The 15,620-nt window shown below is 34.7% G+C and overlaps 1 protein-coding gene across 1 annotated transcript; it reads right to left on the bottom strand.

Annotated features, from left to right (window-relative positions):
- Positions 1 to 826: 826 nt before the first annotated feature.
- On the bottom strand, positions 827 to 8,131 carry LOC104116472 (DNA (cytosine-5)-methyltransferase CMT3). Its single transcript, XM_009627332.4, has 21 exons — positions 7,753 to 8,131; positions 7,482 to 7,522; positions 7,256 to 7,355; positions 6,779 to 6,886; positions 6,578 to 6,697; positions 6,391 to 6,490; positions 5,811 to 5,983; positions 5,354 to 5,419; positions 5,010 to 5,276; positions 4,783 to 4,841; positions 4,631 to 4,697; positions 4,197 to 4,526; positions 4,050 to 4,118; positions 3,882 to 3,968; positions 3,688 to 3,775; positions 2,331 to 2,419; positions 2,142 to 2,246; positions 2,019 to 2,062; positions 1,853 to 1,922; positions 1,655 to 1,758; positions 827 to 1,183 (listed from the first exon to the last, which is right to left on the bottom strand). Exons 1-21 carry the CDS (start codon positions 8,068 to 8,070, stop codon positions 1,018 to 1,020), a joined length of 2,571 nt encoding a protein of 856 aa, XP_009625627.1. The 5' UTR covers positions 8,071 to 8,131; the 3' UTR covers positions 827 to 1,017.
- Between the last annotated feature and the right edge of the window lie 7,489 nt (positions 8,132 to 15,620).

The following is a 15,620-nucleotide window of genomic DNA, read 5'->3' as shown; positions in this document are numbered from 1 at the left end:
AAGTGTAACTTTTCCTCCGTATAGGAGTCTATTGTTCAATGTCATTTCATTTATTTTGTCTGTCTCTAGAAGTACTACTTCTCTCTTTATGTGTCTCCGCTCTAAGGTTAACATTATCTCATCATTGCATTTCACATTAGTTTTAGCTTTCAGTTCTGGCTAAAAGTTGATGAAACCTTGAATTCTTTGCCATCTGATTGACTGATACTCTTCTTTTATCATGAAGTGACTCATGACCAGTGAGTTCTAAACTCAGCCAAATTTAATTGCCCTTATTTTCTCCATAAATAGCACTCAAAGCTAATGGTATTTACTTATCTACTCCAAACATATGCAGAATTTAAATTTGGTGTGTTCGACCTTGACTCTTATCACTGAACCCATTAAACTTTTATAATTATGCATTCAAGTTTTAATATTTTCTTAAATTTGAGAGATTTTTCACCTATATATGTATCCATACTTTGTGTTGAAAATGTTGGATTCAGTTGAACTTGTTACTTATACATTACATCTGCCATTGCCTCCAGACTTTGAGCAAGCACACCACGCTCTAGAAAGCTGGGACATACTGCGTACAAGATAACAATTTGTCTACCTGCTATATGTGAATGTTATGAGTAGCAGATCAGGTAAGTGGATTATGGATAAGTTAAATGGTGTTTCATTTCTGACACATTTTTATTTAAAACCAAAAGCTTTCAAAAGTCAATCTTTACTTAACACTTTTTGTTGCCATCTTACTCTCCAAGTATCAAAGCAAAATGTATGTCACAGCCCTTCAGGCTTCAAATCATTACATCTTAACATTATAAGTGCATATATGTTGAATAATCAAAATCGTTAAATTGTGCATTCATTTATGCCAAAGCAGCTAAACTGTGAATCACGAATATAGCAGTAAGTGATACATACAAAAAATCGATGTATTTTGCAATGAATGATTGATATTGGAACAATCAATCCCAAGATCTTCCTACGGGTGAATAGCTTGTGTGATGGTCAAATAGTTACATTTTAATCTATAGATTCCTCATTGGAGCCCAGTTCCTCTAGACATGGAAAATTATGTGGTAGTGACAGTAAGGGTTTTTCTTCCGACAATCCTTCCAATGCCAATGCTAAAGAATACCCTAAAGCCCGAGCCACAGGTACTGCAACTGCATTTCCTACTTGCATGTACCTATGAAACACAAAAACAGATTCAAGTCAGACCCTGCAATTAAAAGGTGGTTGCTATAGATTTCCTAGTGCAAAACATTATATAACTGAAAAACATTTCACTCTGGAAATTAGACTCTTCAAGCAGGATATTTTTCAGACAAAATTTACAGTGTCCTACTTATATGTTGATATAACGAAAGCTAAATTGCATTCGACCAAAACAGCTCAAATAAATCTCTCTACATCTGAGCAGTTCCTTAAAACTATAGGCTGATCTCTAAGTTAAATTTGGCATATTCAGTGATTAGTTTCCTGAGTTCAATTCAAGCTAGATTATATTCTACATGTCATATCATAAAAACGTCCATGAGCAGTTGTTAGACCTTAGAATGACGTAATAAGAGTAAGCTGAAAATGTTTGCGGATGAGTTACTAAAGTAGATCACACACATGCACCATCAACTGGTCACTATTTTGATTCAATAGTTACCTTTCTTTTATTGGCCCTGTCAATTTGTAGTAGTCAGGGAAACCTTGCAGCCGTGCATTTTCACGGATAGTAAGAACTCGGTCCTGCTCTGGATGTAATATGACCTGAAAGAGGCTCAAGAACGACAAAGGGCATTAGAACAAACCAAGTGAAGAAGCGCATGTTTTATTTTGAGACAACTAGCAAAGGCAAAGGTACCTGATTGTGGGGTTCTGCTCTTGTAACAACTGTTGGAACAATTTCATCCCACCATAAACGACCAAATGGCCTGCATAATTTCAAATACCATGACAACAGTAGAACCATTATGGTAGGTAAAGGGTAGTGCAAGCTAAATCAAATTAGGAAAGCATTGTATCTTTACTTTGTGGAAGTACCACGAACAAAAGTTATGGCATAATCAGGGACCTGTGAGTTTGAAAAATCATAAGAAATAGAAAGAAAAAAAACGTCAAAATAGCATAGTCCCACAAAAAGCAAATTATACCAAAGGCTTTCCCGAAGCAACTTTTACTCTTTCTACATCTGGATCCAATTCAACAGTATTGTTAGCACGAACACGAACCCCAGGCAGGTCCCTGAAGTTTGCACCCTATAATCATGGAAGAAGGAATCAACAACCTAGGGACATGTTCATATCACTACCACAAATAGCAGGATGTAAAAGGGGTAATACCTTCCGTTTGGGAATTTGACATACACGCTGATAGTCATCTTCATTTAACCGAAGGGGCCGATGATCATACAAAACAGACCCTAATGTCCCTACAATATAAAAATGCTATCAAAATGTACAGAAGGCTTACACCACCATCCGACATATTTGAAGGTCTAGATGCATTGGTAAAATGCTGAATTATTTCAGGTAAAATCTAGTTAAGCGATAGAAAATTTCAGAATCAGAGTTATTATTTTTGCCAATGTTTCCAACATCTAAAAGGTGTGACTTTTTGAGGATTAATTTCATGTATGTCACTAGTTTTACCAGTTATAACAATTAAATCACAAAATTATATTTTAGCACATCAAAATAACTGAATTTTAACCCTTATAACAGGAAAGTTACAAAATTATCTTTTGTAACATTAAAGCAACTAAACTATGTGTGAATTGGTTGGATAATACAAATGAATAGAAGGACAAATTTCTGGCGCTGAGTATTAATTTCCCCTTTTTAATTTGTTTTTGCTTCATAAAACATGGACAGTCAAATTTTTTGCATGATGAATTTTTTATTGTCATTTGTGTTCTGTGCTAGAAATTTGACATTCCGGTCATTTTTATTTTCTGAGAGATCCGCGCAAAGATCAATTATTTTTAATATGACAAAAAATAGTTTCGCAAATTTACTATTAAGTGCGTAAAGTTCAGTTATATTAATGTCATAAAAACTAGTTTTATGACTTTACTCTGACTTTACTCTTATAATGGATTAAGTTCAATTATCATGCACGAACGAATGCAAAGATTCTAAAGAGTTATTGAACGAATAGACAAAAGATAATTTAACATTAGATTCAAAAGTTAATTCAGAGAATACACAATACAAGGAGAAAATTATAAAGTTGAATAATAAGACTTAAACGGTGATCTAGGAATAAAAATAAGATATCATACATGATCACATAACAGGCATACATAAGCTAAAGTTACAAGCTTTCACATTTATTAACAAGTCCAAGGGCACAACTAATGAAACGTCCCAGGTTATTATGCATCGCAAATATCAAATGATTTTGAAGGGATAGCAACATGGCCAATGTAAAATCAGCAGATATGTAGCCTAGCAATCAAAAAGACAAAATAACACGAGATCATGGTTCAACTTCCAATAGAAACAAAAAAAGCTAGGTGATTTCTTCTTATTTGCCCAATCTTTGATGGAATGACTTAGTATCTTGGGTAGTGGTGAAATAGTTAAGGTGCCACAAGCTGACCTGGAAACTATAACTATCCAAAAAAGGTACAATGATATCGCACTAAAGCAGTCACTCCAGACTATGTCATACTACTACCAAGAGAAATGGACTCACCATTTCTCCTTGATCTTATGAAATGTTGGAAGGCAGATTTGGGCTCATCAATATAAGGCATTTCGTCCGTTGGCTCGTCATTTTCCACCTAAATTAAAAAACATTTCCGTAAAGAAAGGAACGCAATTATGTTAGGCATATGCTTAATCAATTGGAAGTATGTCCTTAAGGCAACTTTGATATCTATTACATACAGGAGGAAGATCTGAAATTGCATCCTTAAGAAAAAGTTCTCTCTTTAGCTCGACTTTCAAGGCCTCATCATATGCTACAACATTTAACTGCATTCAAATACATATTCATATTCAGCAAAGAGCAAATATAAAAGAATCTATGGTGTTATAATAAGTTCAGTAGAGTACCTCAAATTCTTTGGGCATTCCACCCCTCACAACAACATTGTGTGTGGGCAACGGATATTGTGGCAATTTCTGCAAAACGAGATGAGACTTAAAGTGAGAACAAGGAAGAACAAGAAAATAAACACATAAAAGTAATTATTCTTTTACCTCTGAAGGAAGGGCACCCCACATGAAGACACGCCTACGAAATTGTGGAAGTCCATAAGCCCCGGCTACCATCATTCCCATCCGTGCTTGGTAGTTCATTCCAACAAGTCTACCCAGTGCATATCTTCCTAGAAATCCATCTGCGAACTTGACCAAATCTACTACGTTTTCCATTAATACGAATCGTGGATTCAAGAATTCCACAATGTCCATGAATGTTTCAAGTTGTTTATTTTTCGAATCTCCTAATGGATTCGTTGAGTTCCTAAATCGATTAAATCCGCTTACTCCCTGACAAGGAGGGCCCCCACATATGACCTGTACTTCCCCCTAAGTACAACCAATAGAAAAGTTAGATTCAATGCATTACAATCAGAAAGATAAATTCATATCGTAGAGATCCAAAACTAGGCAAAGATAGAGAGGCAACTTACAGGCAATGGCAAAATACTTGCTTTGAAGCCCTTGGCCACAAAGTCCTTTATTTTCTCTTGGCAACCACTATAGGTAAATATCAACTTTAGATAAATGTATTAATAATTCAAAATATGGATTCACAATATGTTGGTTAGTTTGGAATTCATACTCTAAGCCCTCTATTGGCTCCCAAGTGTCTTCCTCTTGGCCATAACCCTTCCAACGTACCTTGACATAAATAGTAATTAAGTGATGAGGAACCAACAGAAACACACTAACTTATCTACAAAAGCTTGAGATGTTCATTGGAAGTAGTATACAAGTTATTATACCAAAGAGTTCTCAGTAAAGTAGGCAAGTTAGGATGCAAAGAGTTCAAACATGGTGAATAAATACCTTAAAGTAAAGGCCAGGCTTGTTTTTTTCCTTTGGGTCTCCATAGCAAATTTCTAAAAGCTGTTCCACCTCAAAAATTTCACCTTGTTCATCATCACCAGATCCCTCATCCTCGTCTTCATTATCATTGTCATCTTTGTCATCCTCATCTCTTACTTTCAGGAAAGAGTGTGTCGGGGTATTATTTCTCAACAATGAACAAGATGCACAAAGCTGCCTCCACTCCCTCAAAAGTAATAAGAAATCATCAGCAGACTCATTTCTTACCTGCATAACCCATACAATTATATTCATTTAAAGAACAAAAGGAAGATAGATAAACATAATGTGCTATCGTTCATTACCGCAGTCTCTGGATGATTCCATTTCAAGCTATCACAGGCATATTGATTTAGGTCAACAGCCCATTTCTGCAGTCAAGATAGATAAATAAATAAATAAATCTACCTAAAATTGTTGAGACATAATAATATAAATAAAAGTATCTTTTTTTGTTATAGCTTAACCTTTAAGATAAAGTAGATTAACCTTTATAAAGTAATCACACATTTCAATATGATATCACAACATTAAAGATATTGCATTCAAATCTCACTGCCACTTTACGTCTTTCCACAAACTTGGCTAGTTAAAGAAGTAGGCGTGCATGTGAAGAGGTACGTTGAAGGCACATTCAAGTAAATAAAATTGTGTCATCTTTAATGGTTTAAATTTTTAGATAAAGGTGGTTACACAATTCAACAAAAGCAAACATACAGCTAGAAAAGGACAAGAACAACCATATTAGGTAACAGAACATACAGTAACAAGCTTGACACCGCCAATATCAGCACCCAGGCACAACCCAGTGGACATTGCTCCACAACCTGAATAGAGATCCAAGAGGTTCTTTTCAAGCTTTTGTTCTTTGACATCTACAGTATCACTATCGCTAGATATGGTAGAATCTGATTCACTAATGGGACTTGAAACATCTGCAAAAATAGCACAGTCGCTGTTATCTATATTATCAGAGAAATATCTCACTTGTGTGCTCGGTATAAAGGAAAATGATTTCTTCAATAATTATTTTCTTGAAAAATAGTTTCTAGTGTTTGATTGGTGAGAAGAAAATAACTCCTGAAAAGTATTATTAAAGATTGATAATAATGACAACAAATTAAATAGTGTTTTGCTTTAAATATTTGATTAGATTGTTGCGTGTTGTTAAAAATTGACGATAATATCTAAGTATTGACCGGAGAAAATAAAACTAAATGTTGAGATATTTGTAAAGGAAAGTGATTTTGACCCAAGAAAATGTGTTGACAAACCAAACAAACCTTTAAGAAAACAATTGGCTTCAGCCTTTAAATTAATGAACACTACACTTGAAAAATACCTTGTGGTAAGCTAACAAATGATGAGTATGGAAGCAGGTACATCATGTCATAGTAATAGTCAGAATTTGATCTCAAACTTTCCTTGAGCGGTGGCCTTACCTACAAAGAAAATCCAACACGTATTAGTGTTGCTTGTTAAAACCAAGAGAGCCAATGTATCTTCTTATTAAGCAAAACCTAACATACATTTGAGGGTATAGCAACGATCTTGATTTTCTTTACAAGGCAACCAAGAGGATTATCATCCTTGATTTCAGAAAAGAATACACGTTTGTTGTCGATAAACTGGTCATGAGCTTTAATTACCTAATGAAAGAACAAAGGTTAGAAGCATCAAACATCAAAAGGACAAGAAGAACTAGCCTTCATAAGTTAGGAATTTCTTACAGTATCCTTGGCTCTGTAAAACCATTGAGCAGTAAAATACTGCATACCATCAACAGCTTGAAAAAATTCAACAATCTTGCATATATAATCATCTTCATCGCTTGAAGCCTATATATTTAAAAAGGCAAATAATGACTGATTTATATATGGATCCATAAAATGATCATATGCATATAATTAGAAAGGAAATATTAGGACGATTATGCATCTTATTAAGGTTGTTTTCCCACTTCAACTTATGTAAACATAACTTATCCGAAGAGTTCAAGGGATAAGCAAGCAACTTTTTCTGTTCTTCCTTCTTTTCACAAACAAATAGTGAAGGAAAACCTCTTACCAAAATGGTAAGAAAATCAATTAGAATCTAGAAACTCCAAAAGAAATAACAAAATAGTATCTAGTACATGCAATAATTTTTAAAGGTGTAATTAATTCCGAACTGAAAGACTAACTATACTTAAGCATTGTAGTATTTACCTGTACATACGCATCATCCCCGAGATTGTAAATCTGACCATCAACCACTGCCTGGGTAAAATGACACTTAGCCTGGATTAATTGGTCGCCATCATCTTGGCTGGACCATATTCAAAATATATAACATAAGGAACAGATGACACAAACATAAACTAGATGAAGCTAAAAGACAGAAGGCAAAATCTATTGTGCAATGAACAACTTTATGCGGCCTTTGCAAACTTACTCATTTAAGGTCATAGGTTTACCATTTGATTTCACTCTATCCTGCTCATTGGTAAAAATAAAAAAATAAAAATTACATATATGTTAAATAACAGCGAAAACAACAACAAGAAGAACAATATTACTACTAAAGAGCCCATGGACTCTAAACAGTACACATTTACTCATAGTGTTTTCTTGATCAGTGTATCATAATGCTAACTATTTCTTAAAGAGTAGACATATGCAAAAAGCACAAAATAGCGCGTAATTCAATAATGTGCAAAACAAACCTTGTGATTAATGTAGCGATGAGGCCATTTTTGCCTAGCTTCTGTATGCGAAATCGAATCACCAGAAAACTCACACTCCTGATCTTCATTCGCTTGCGCAGCTCTTCTCACCTTTTGGGCAGACGAGGATTCTTCGTTCGAGCTCTCGCACTCTGTTTCCTCAACTTCTACTTCATCTTCTACGAAGTCACACTCAACTGTAGAAGATGCCGCTTCCACTACTGGATCCGGCTTTTCCACTGCACGTCCCTTTGATTTCTTATTCGTCGCTGCCGCCGTAGAAGCCTTCGGTGTAGAAGCCTTCCGTTTGCTCGGCATTGTGCCGAAAAGGGAAGGGAATTGGGGTTGGAGAGTGTAAAAAGTAGAAAAAGTGTGAAATGAGTGATATATATATGGAGAGCTTTTGGGACTTGGTGAAAATTTTGAAGCGTCGTGATGAAAGCGGGAACCCGGAATTGTAGGCATTTTCGGAAGTGGATTGAAATCTGCGGGGTCACGTCCGGTTAGTGATTGGGTCTGTTTGATATGATAGGTAATATTTCTCGGAATATATTGATTTATGTTATAAAATAAAAACCGTAAAATAAAGATAAGTATAGAGATAAACTGATATATTATTCAAACTTCAAACTTATGTACACAATGAACTGAAAACTCCTCTATTTATTGAACAAATGAAGAAGTTGCGAGGCTTTTCAGGAAGCTGCTGCAAGGCTTTTCTTTAGCTGCTTGTAAACTGTCTGCATGAGCTGCTTGCAACCTGCCTGTTTAATAAGAAACTGCTGCAAATCATTTCATTGAGCTGCTTGCAACCTGCCTGCATCAGCTGCTTGTAGATAAATTTCAACATAGTACTAAATGGATAATCTTTTTCAGAAAGATTATCTATAGCAGAGTAATAAATGGACATCCATAATATAATTATTTTCATAACACTCCCCCTTGGATGTTCATTAAAAGATATCGTGCCTCGCTAAAACCTTACTAGAAAAATCCCAGTGGAAAAAATCCTAATAATGGAAAAAGAGTACACATATTTAGTAATATGCATTTCTAGCTGCCTCATTAAAAATCTTATAAGGAAAACCCTGTGAAAAAAAACTTAGTAAGGAAAAAAAAGTACATCGTGTATTTTACTCCCCCTGATGAGAACCTTGTTTCAAATATTCGAGTTTTCGCATTTCAATCTTGTATATCATCTTCTCAAAAGTTGAAGTTGGCAAAGATTTAGTGAATAAATCTGTTGGATTGTCACTTGAACATATTTGTTGCACATCAATGTCATCATTTTTCTGAAGATCGTGTGTGTAAAATAATTTTGGTGAAATGTGCTTCGTTCTATCTCCTTTTTATAAATCCTCCCTTCAATTGGACTATGCATACAGCATTGTCTTCGTATAAAATTATGGGCCTTTTTTCACATTCCAAACCACATTTTTCTCGAATAAAATGAATTATTGATCTCAACCATACGCATTCCCTACTTGTTTCATGAATAGCTATTATTTCAGCATGATTTGAAGAAGTAGCAACAATAGATTGCTTTGTGGAGCGTCATGATATGATAGTACCTCCACATGTAAATACGTACCCGGTTTGAGATCTAGTTTTATGGGGATTAGATAAATAACTTGCATCTGCATAACCAACAAGATATGCACTATCTTTGTTAGCATAAAACAAACCTATATCAAGAGTTCCCTTTAAATATCACAATATATGCTTAATCTCGTTCTAATGTCTCAGTGTAGGAGAACAACTATATCTTACTAGTAAATTAACAAAAAATGCTATGTCATGCCTTGTAGCATTAGCAAGATACATTAGTGCACCAATTGCACTGAGATAGGGTACTTCGGGACCAAGGAGTTCCTCATCCTCTTCTGGAGGTCAGAACAAATCTTTATTCACTTCAAGCGATCGAACAACCATTGGTGTACTCAATGGGTGCGCTTTGTCCGTGTAAAAGCATTTTAAGACCCTTTCTGTATAGGCAGATTGATGGATAAAGATCTCGTCTGCTAAATGTTTAATTTGCAGACCAAAACAAAGTTTTGTCTTTCCAAGATCTTTCATCTCAAATTCTTTCTTAAGATATTCAATTGCCTTTTGGAACTCTTCTGGAGTTTCAACAAGATTTATGTCATCAACATAAACAGCAAGTATAACAAATCCTAAAGCCATTTTCCTTATAAAAATACATGAACAAATAACAATATTTATGTAACCCTCTTTCAGCAAATATTCACCGAGGCGATTATACCACATGCGCCCAGATTGCTTTAAACCGTACAAAGATCTTTGTAATCTGATTGAGTACATTTCCCGAGATTTTGAATATGCTTCAGGCATTTTAAATCCTTCGGGAATTTTCATGTAAATTTCATTATCAAGTGACCCGTATAGATAAGCTGTAACCACATCCATTAAATGTATTTCAAGCCTTTCACGTAAGGCTAAACTGATGAGATATCGAAATGTTATGGCATCCATAACGGGTGAATATGTTTCTTCATAATCGACTCCAGGTCGTTGTGAGAATCCTTATATATATATAAGTTTTTCTTTAAAAGAAAAATTTCTTTAGCACTTTTTAGAAGAAAGTTGGATAAAAGATGCAGCTCATCAGAACTGTAATAAAAAGAAATACTAAATTTGTGATTACATCAATATGTATTATATATTGTATGCATATATAAAGAATTTTATCTCTTCCCATTTACTAAAATTTTGTAATAAATAACTTTTAAATTAGTGAATTTTGTATAATCGCACGAAACGCAAAACTTTTTCCTAGTATATGATTGGGATCATATCCGACAGTGGAGTCAGCAAATAGTGACCAACAACATTGATTGCTTTGGATCAGGTTCTCAATGGTTCGAAAACAATTTAGATAAGATATAAACATATGTTTCTCATTGAATTTTCACCTATACTTTTGTAGATGTGCTAACATAAGTTCCGAGTTGAGAGTTTCATTTGGTCAAGGGAAAGGTATTATGTATTCCTTAATTGTTTTGTCTAGGTCTAATTGTATGGGTCAAAATCTCTCTGTGGAATATTTAAGTCAGACAATACTAAGGAAAAAAATCTCAAGTCGTCATTTGTCGAGATGGCTCAAGAAGCAGCAAAGTATGTGGTCGAAGAGTCAACATGAGCCGTAGTCAACAAAAGTCGTAGTCAACAAGGGCCATCATCAACTAGAGCCATAGTCGAGGTGCCAACAAGGGACGAGGGCGAGTACCGTTGACAGAGCTGTAATGACTAGTTTTCGAGATAGGACATTAAAGAGAATATTTTAGTGGATATTCTCTGCACTTGTTCTATTAGGGTTTCTTAGAAACATATCCTATATAAATAGAAAAAAAGACAATGATAGGAGCATGTGAGATTCATTTGTAAAGAACACACTTTGACCTAAAGATTCGTCTCTCTCTCTCTTGCTAAGATACAAACACCACATTTTCACTAAGATTTTTGTCCATACTTTTCCATCATATCTGAGAATAACTCGAATATTCAAGGATTTGTCTGTCATTTATCATTGTGAGGAGGATCATCCACTTATTCCATCCTTTATTGGGTGAATCATTCCTATTAATTACTTAAATGTCATTTATTCCTATTCATTGTTATTGAATGCTACATTATTGCTCTTGCTTTCTAGAACAATTATTACATATTGTTGCCATTGTCTGATTGAACCCATCTAATATTATTGCTTCTTTGAAAACTCTACCTAGGGATATTATTGTTAATTAAGATTAGCCCTTAACTACATAAATTTAATTATTTGAACCAATATATGCATTTTTTGGTCAAACAATTTGGCGCCGTCTGTGAGGATTTAAGTGACTTCAATTCCGATTGAATTGACTCTTGCCATTTTGGCCAATCAGATATTTATCGATATTCTTCGACAGTCCGGGGTTCAAGATTCTCACTATCTTGCATAATGTTAAGTGCAATATTATATGTAAATATATTATCCACCACTATTTCATATCGATTTATATTAATCCCATCACCAGTAGAACTTATTAAAAGCTCCTCATTCATTTGAGTCTCGGGTTCATTGATTTCTTCAAGAATCTCATAACTAATCAGATCGTGGGTCTCTTCAGGAGATCCCTTCATAATATCATTTTGATCATATGTCGATTTTCTTTTTCTAGGATTTAGATCCTTAGAACCCAAAGGCCTACCACGTTTCAGGCGTGCTTTAGGTTCACTAGCTCTTATGCTAGTAGATGGTCTTGCTGGGACATCAATTCAGATAGGCACATTCCCTGCAGGGATATGTGACTTAGTTATCTTTTTCAAATAAGTAAATGTGCCTGGCATTTGATTTGCTATATTATGTAAATAGATGATCTTCTGGACCTCCTAATTACATATAGGGGTACGTGGATCAAAGTGAGATAATGATGAAACTTTTCACACAATTTCTCTTTTGATTTCCTTTTTCTCTCCCCGTGATTGTAGAAAATTTATTTCATCAAATCGACAATCTGCCAATAGAGCAGTAAATAAATCTCCCGTCAATGGTTCAAGATAGCGAATAATAGAGGGTGATTCAAACCCAACATATATTCCTAACCTTCTCTGCGGGCCCATCTTACTACGCTGTGGCGGTGCTACTGGCACATATACAACACATCCAAAATTTTGTAGATGGGCAATATTTGGTTCATGACCAAAAACTAATTGTGACGGAGAATATTTATTATAATGTGTCGGTCTGAGACGGATAAGTGATGCTGCGTGCAAGATAGCATGGCCCCAAACAGTAGTGGGTAATTTTATTTTCATAAGTAGTGGTCTTGCTATCAACTGCAGGTGTTTAATAAATGACTTTGCAAGGCCATTTTGAGTATGAACATAAGCTACAATATGTTCAATTTTTATCCCAACTGATAGACAGTAATCATCAAAAGCTTGAGATGAGAATTCTCCAGCATTATCAAGGTGAATAGCCTTTATATGATAATCTGGGAATTGTGCCCTTAATCGAATTATTTGGGCTAATAACTTTGCAAACGCCAGGTTGCAAGATAATAGTAGGCTACATGTTACCATCTTGAAGATGGATATATTAAGACCATAAAATAACTTAACAACCCACTTGGTGGGTAAATAGGTCCACATATATCTCCATGTATACGCTCTAAAAAGGCAGGGGACTCAATGCCAACCTTCATTGGTGATGGTCTAGTGATTATTTTGCCTTGATAACAAGCATCACAAGAAAATTCATCATTTGTAAGAATCTTCAGGTTATTTAATGGATGCCCACTCGAATTTTTAGTAATTCATCTCATCATTATTGATTCAGGATGGCCCAAACGGCCATGCCAAAGCACAAAAGTATTTGAATCAGTAAACTTCCGGTTTACGATAGAGTGTGCTTCAATTGTATTAATCTTTAAACAATATAAGCCAGAAGATAAAGTTGGTAACTTTTCTACAATACATTTCTGGCCAGAAATATTCTTTGTAATACAAAGATATTTCACATTCATTTCATCAATTGTCTCAACATTATACCCATTTTGGTGAATATCTATAAAACTTAACAAGTTTCTTCGGGACCTGGAGGAGAACAATACATTGTCTATAATAAGTTTTGTTCCCATAGACAAAAATATAATGGCTCTTCGAGAGCCTTCAATCAAACTTATATTACCAGAAATTGTAAAAATATTTGCTTTTTCCTTATGCAAATAAGAAAAGTATTTCTGATCTTTGAATATGGCATGAGTTATTCCACTATCAATTACACAAATACCTTCATGATTGGTCTTTGATCAAAACATAATTTGAGGATTATCCATATTCTTCAAAATGACATAAACAAAATAAATATGATAGTAAACATTATTATCAAAGCATAACTTTTATTTATTTACAACTATTACATAACCATACTATCTGCTACAAACAACAAAAATTAAAATATTTACATCTCTACATATTCATTACCAATCACATGACTTGTTTTTCCTTTTCGCGAGTGCAAAGTAATCAGCTACATCCAAATGCATGAAGTCTAAATTATCTTCAGAAATAAAATTTGCTTCAGCATTTTTCTCAGTCTTCTTCAGGGAGGCTTGATACAGCTCAACCAGGTGCTTTGGTGTACGACATGTACGTGACCAGTGCTATTTTCCTCCACATCTATAACATGCATTTTATGCGCTTGCTGCTTGCACCGCTTCATATTTTTGTTCTTTCCTTTTCCACTACTGATGGTGAGGATGGTTCTTTGGTGCATTATTATTACCATGATTAGTGTTTCTTCCCCGACTACGGCCACGTCCTCTTCCACGCTTAGCTTGGTGGAAGTTCGTCTCATTCACTTCAGGGAATGGACAAGAACCAGTAGGTCGATTTCATGATTTTTCATTAATAGCTCATTATGTTGTTCGGCTATAAAAAGATGTGAGATAAGTTCAGAATACTTTTTGAATCCCATCCCTCGATATTGCTGTTGCAGGAGCATGTTAGGCATGAAAAGTAGTTAAAGTTTTCTCCAACATATCATGATCAGTAATATTATCACCACATAATTTTAATTGAAAAATAATTTTGAACATAGCAGAATTATACTCACTGACAGATTTAAAATCTTGTAGCCTTAAATGAGTCCAATCATATCGTGCCTGTGGAAGAACGACCATCTTCAGGTGGTCATATCTTTCTTTCAAATTATCCCACAGTATGATTGGATCTTTAACAGTAAGATATTCCATTTCCAGGCCCTCATCAAGGTGATGGTGTAGGAATATCATTGCTTTGGCACGGTCTTGGTTTGATGCCTGATTTTTGTCCTTGATGGTGTCTGCCAGACCCATCGCATCAAGATGAATTTCGGCATCAAGCACCCAAGACATATAGCTTTTGCCCGATATATTCAGGGCTACAAATTCAAGTTTAGAAAGATTTGACATTATTTAGAAAAGGAAAGTTCATACCTGTGATACTTTCAAAGTATTTACTCGAGATAGCAGAGTCTCGTGCTGATAACGTGTTATAAAATAAAGACCGTAAAGTAAAGACAAGTATAGAGAGAAACTGGTATATTATTCAAACTTCAAACTTATATACATAATGAACTAAAAACTCCTCTATTTATAGAAGAAAGGAAGCAGCTGCGAGGCTTTTCAGGAAGCAGCTGCAAGGCTTTTTTCTTTAGCTGCTTGTAAGCTGTCTGCATGAGCTGCTTGCAACCTGCCTGTTTAATAAGAAGTTGCTGCAAATCATTTCATTGAGCTGCTTTCTACCTGCCTGCATCAGCTGCTTGTAGATAAACTTCAACAGAGTACTAAATAGATAATCTTCTTCAGGAAGATTATCTATAGCGGAGTAATAAATGGACATCCACAATATAATTATTTTCATAACAATTTAGAAAATATTGCAATTGATTTTATGATATTTGGTTGTTAGAAAAAAAAAATTGGAAAATTAATTCCATCACTTTTGGGTAAAATCATTTTGTTATGAAGAAAAAATAAGAATCTCTTCTCTCTTTCTCTATATATCTCTTAGCTTATTTTTCCTTGTTCCATATTGTTACTTTGAGTTATATTTTATATGGCGAAGGTCCAAATATACCCCTGTATTTTCGAAAATGGTCTAAGAATACCCCTCGTTATACTATTGGGTTATCTATACCCCTAGAGTCATACTTTGGGTTCAAATATACCCCTCATATAAATAGAGGGACACGTGTCATCGTCTTGTTGGTCAATTCTAAATATCTCCTAATTAATTAAAAAGACTCATTACCCAAACCCGAAAAATAATTTTCTAAAGCAACTTTTTTTTTGTAAAAACTGATTTTTTTTTACTAAAAACAGAAA

The sequence above is a fragment of the Nicotiana tomentosiformis genome, chromosome 11, assembly GCF_000390325.3.
Source record: "Nicotiana tomentosiformis chromosome 11, ASM39032v3, whole genome shotgun sequence".
NCBI classification, from domain to species: domain Eukaryota; kingdom Viridiplantae; phylum Streptophyta; class Magnoliopsida; order Solanales; family Solanaceae; genus Nicotiana; species Nicotiana tomentosiformis.
Note: the sequence above shows the minus strand (reverse complement) of the source record. Positions and strands in the feature narration are given on the sequence as shown.

Excerpts from the sequence above, each read along its gene's own strand:
- LOC104116472 (XM_009627332.4), bottom strand. The coding sequence starts at position 8,070 with ATGCCGAGCAAACGGAAGGCTTCTACACCGAAGGCTTCTACGGCGGCA. Across the intron at positions 6,887-7,255 it reads GGGATGATGCGTATGTACAG|GCTTCAAGCGATGAAGATGA; the intron begins GTAAATACTACA and ends TTAAATATATAG. Across the intron at positions 4,842-5,009 it reads AGCCTGGCCTTTACTTTAAG|GTACGTTGGAAGGGTTATGG; the intron begins GTATTTATTCAC and ends ATTTATGTCAAG.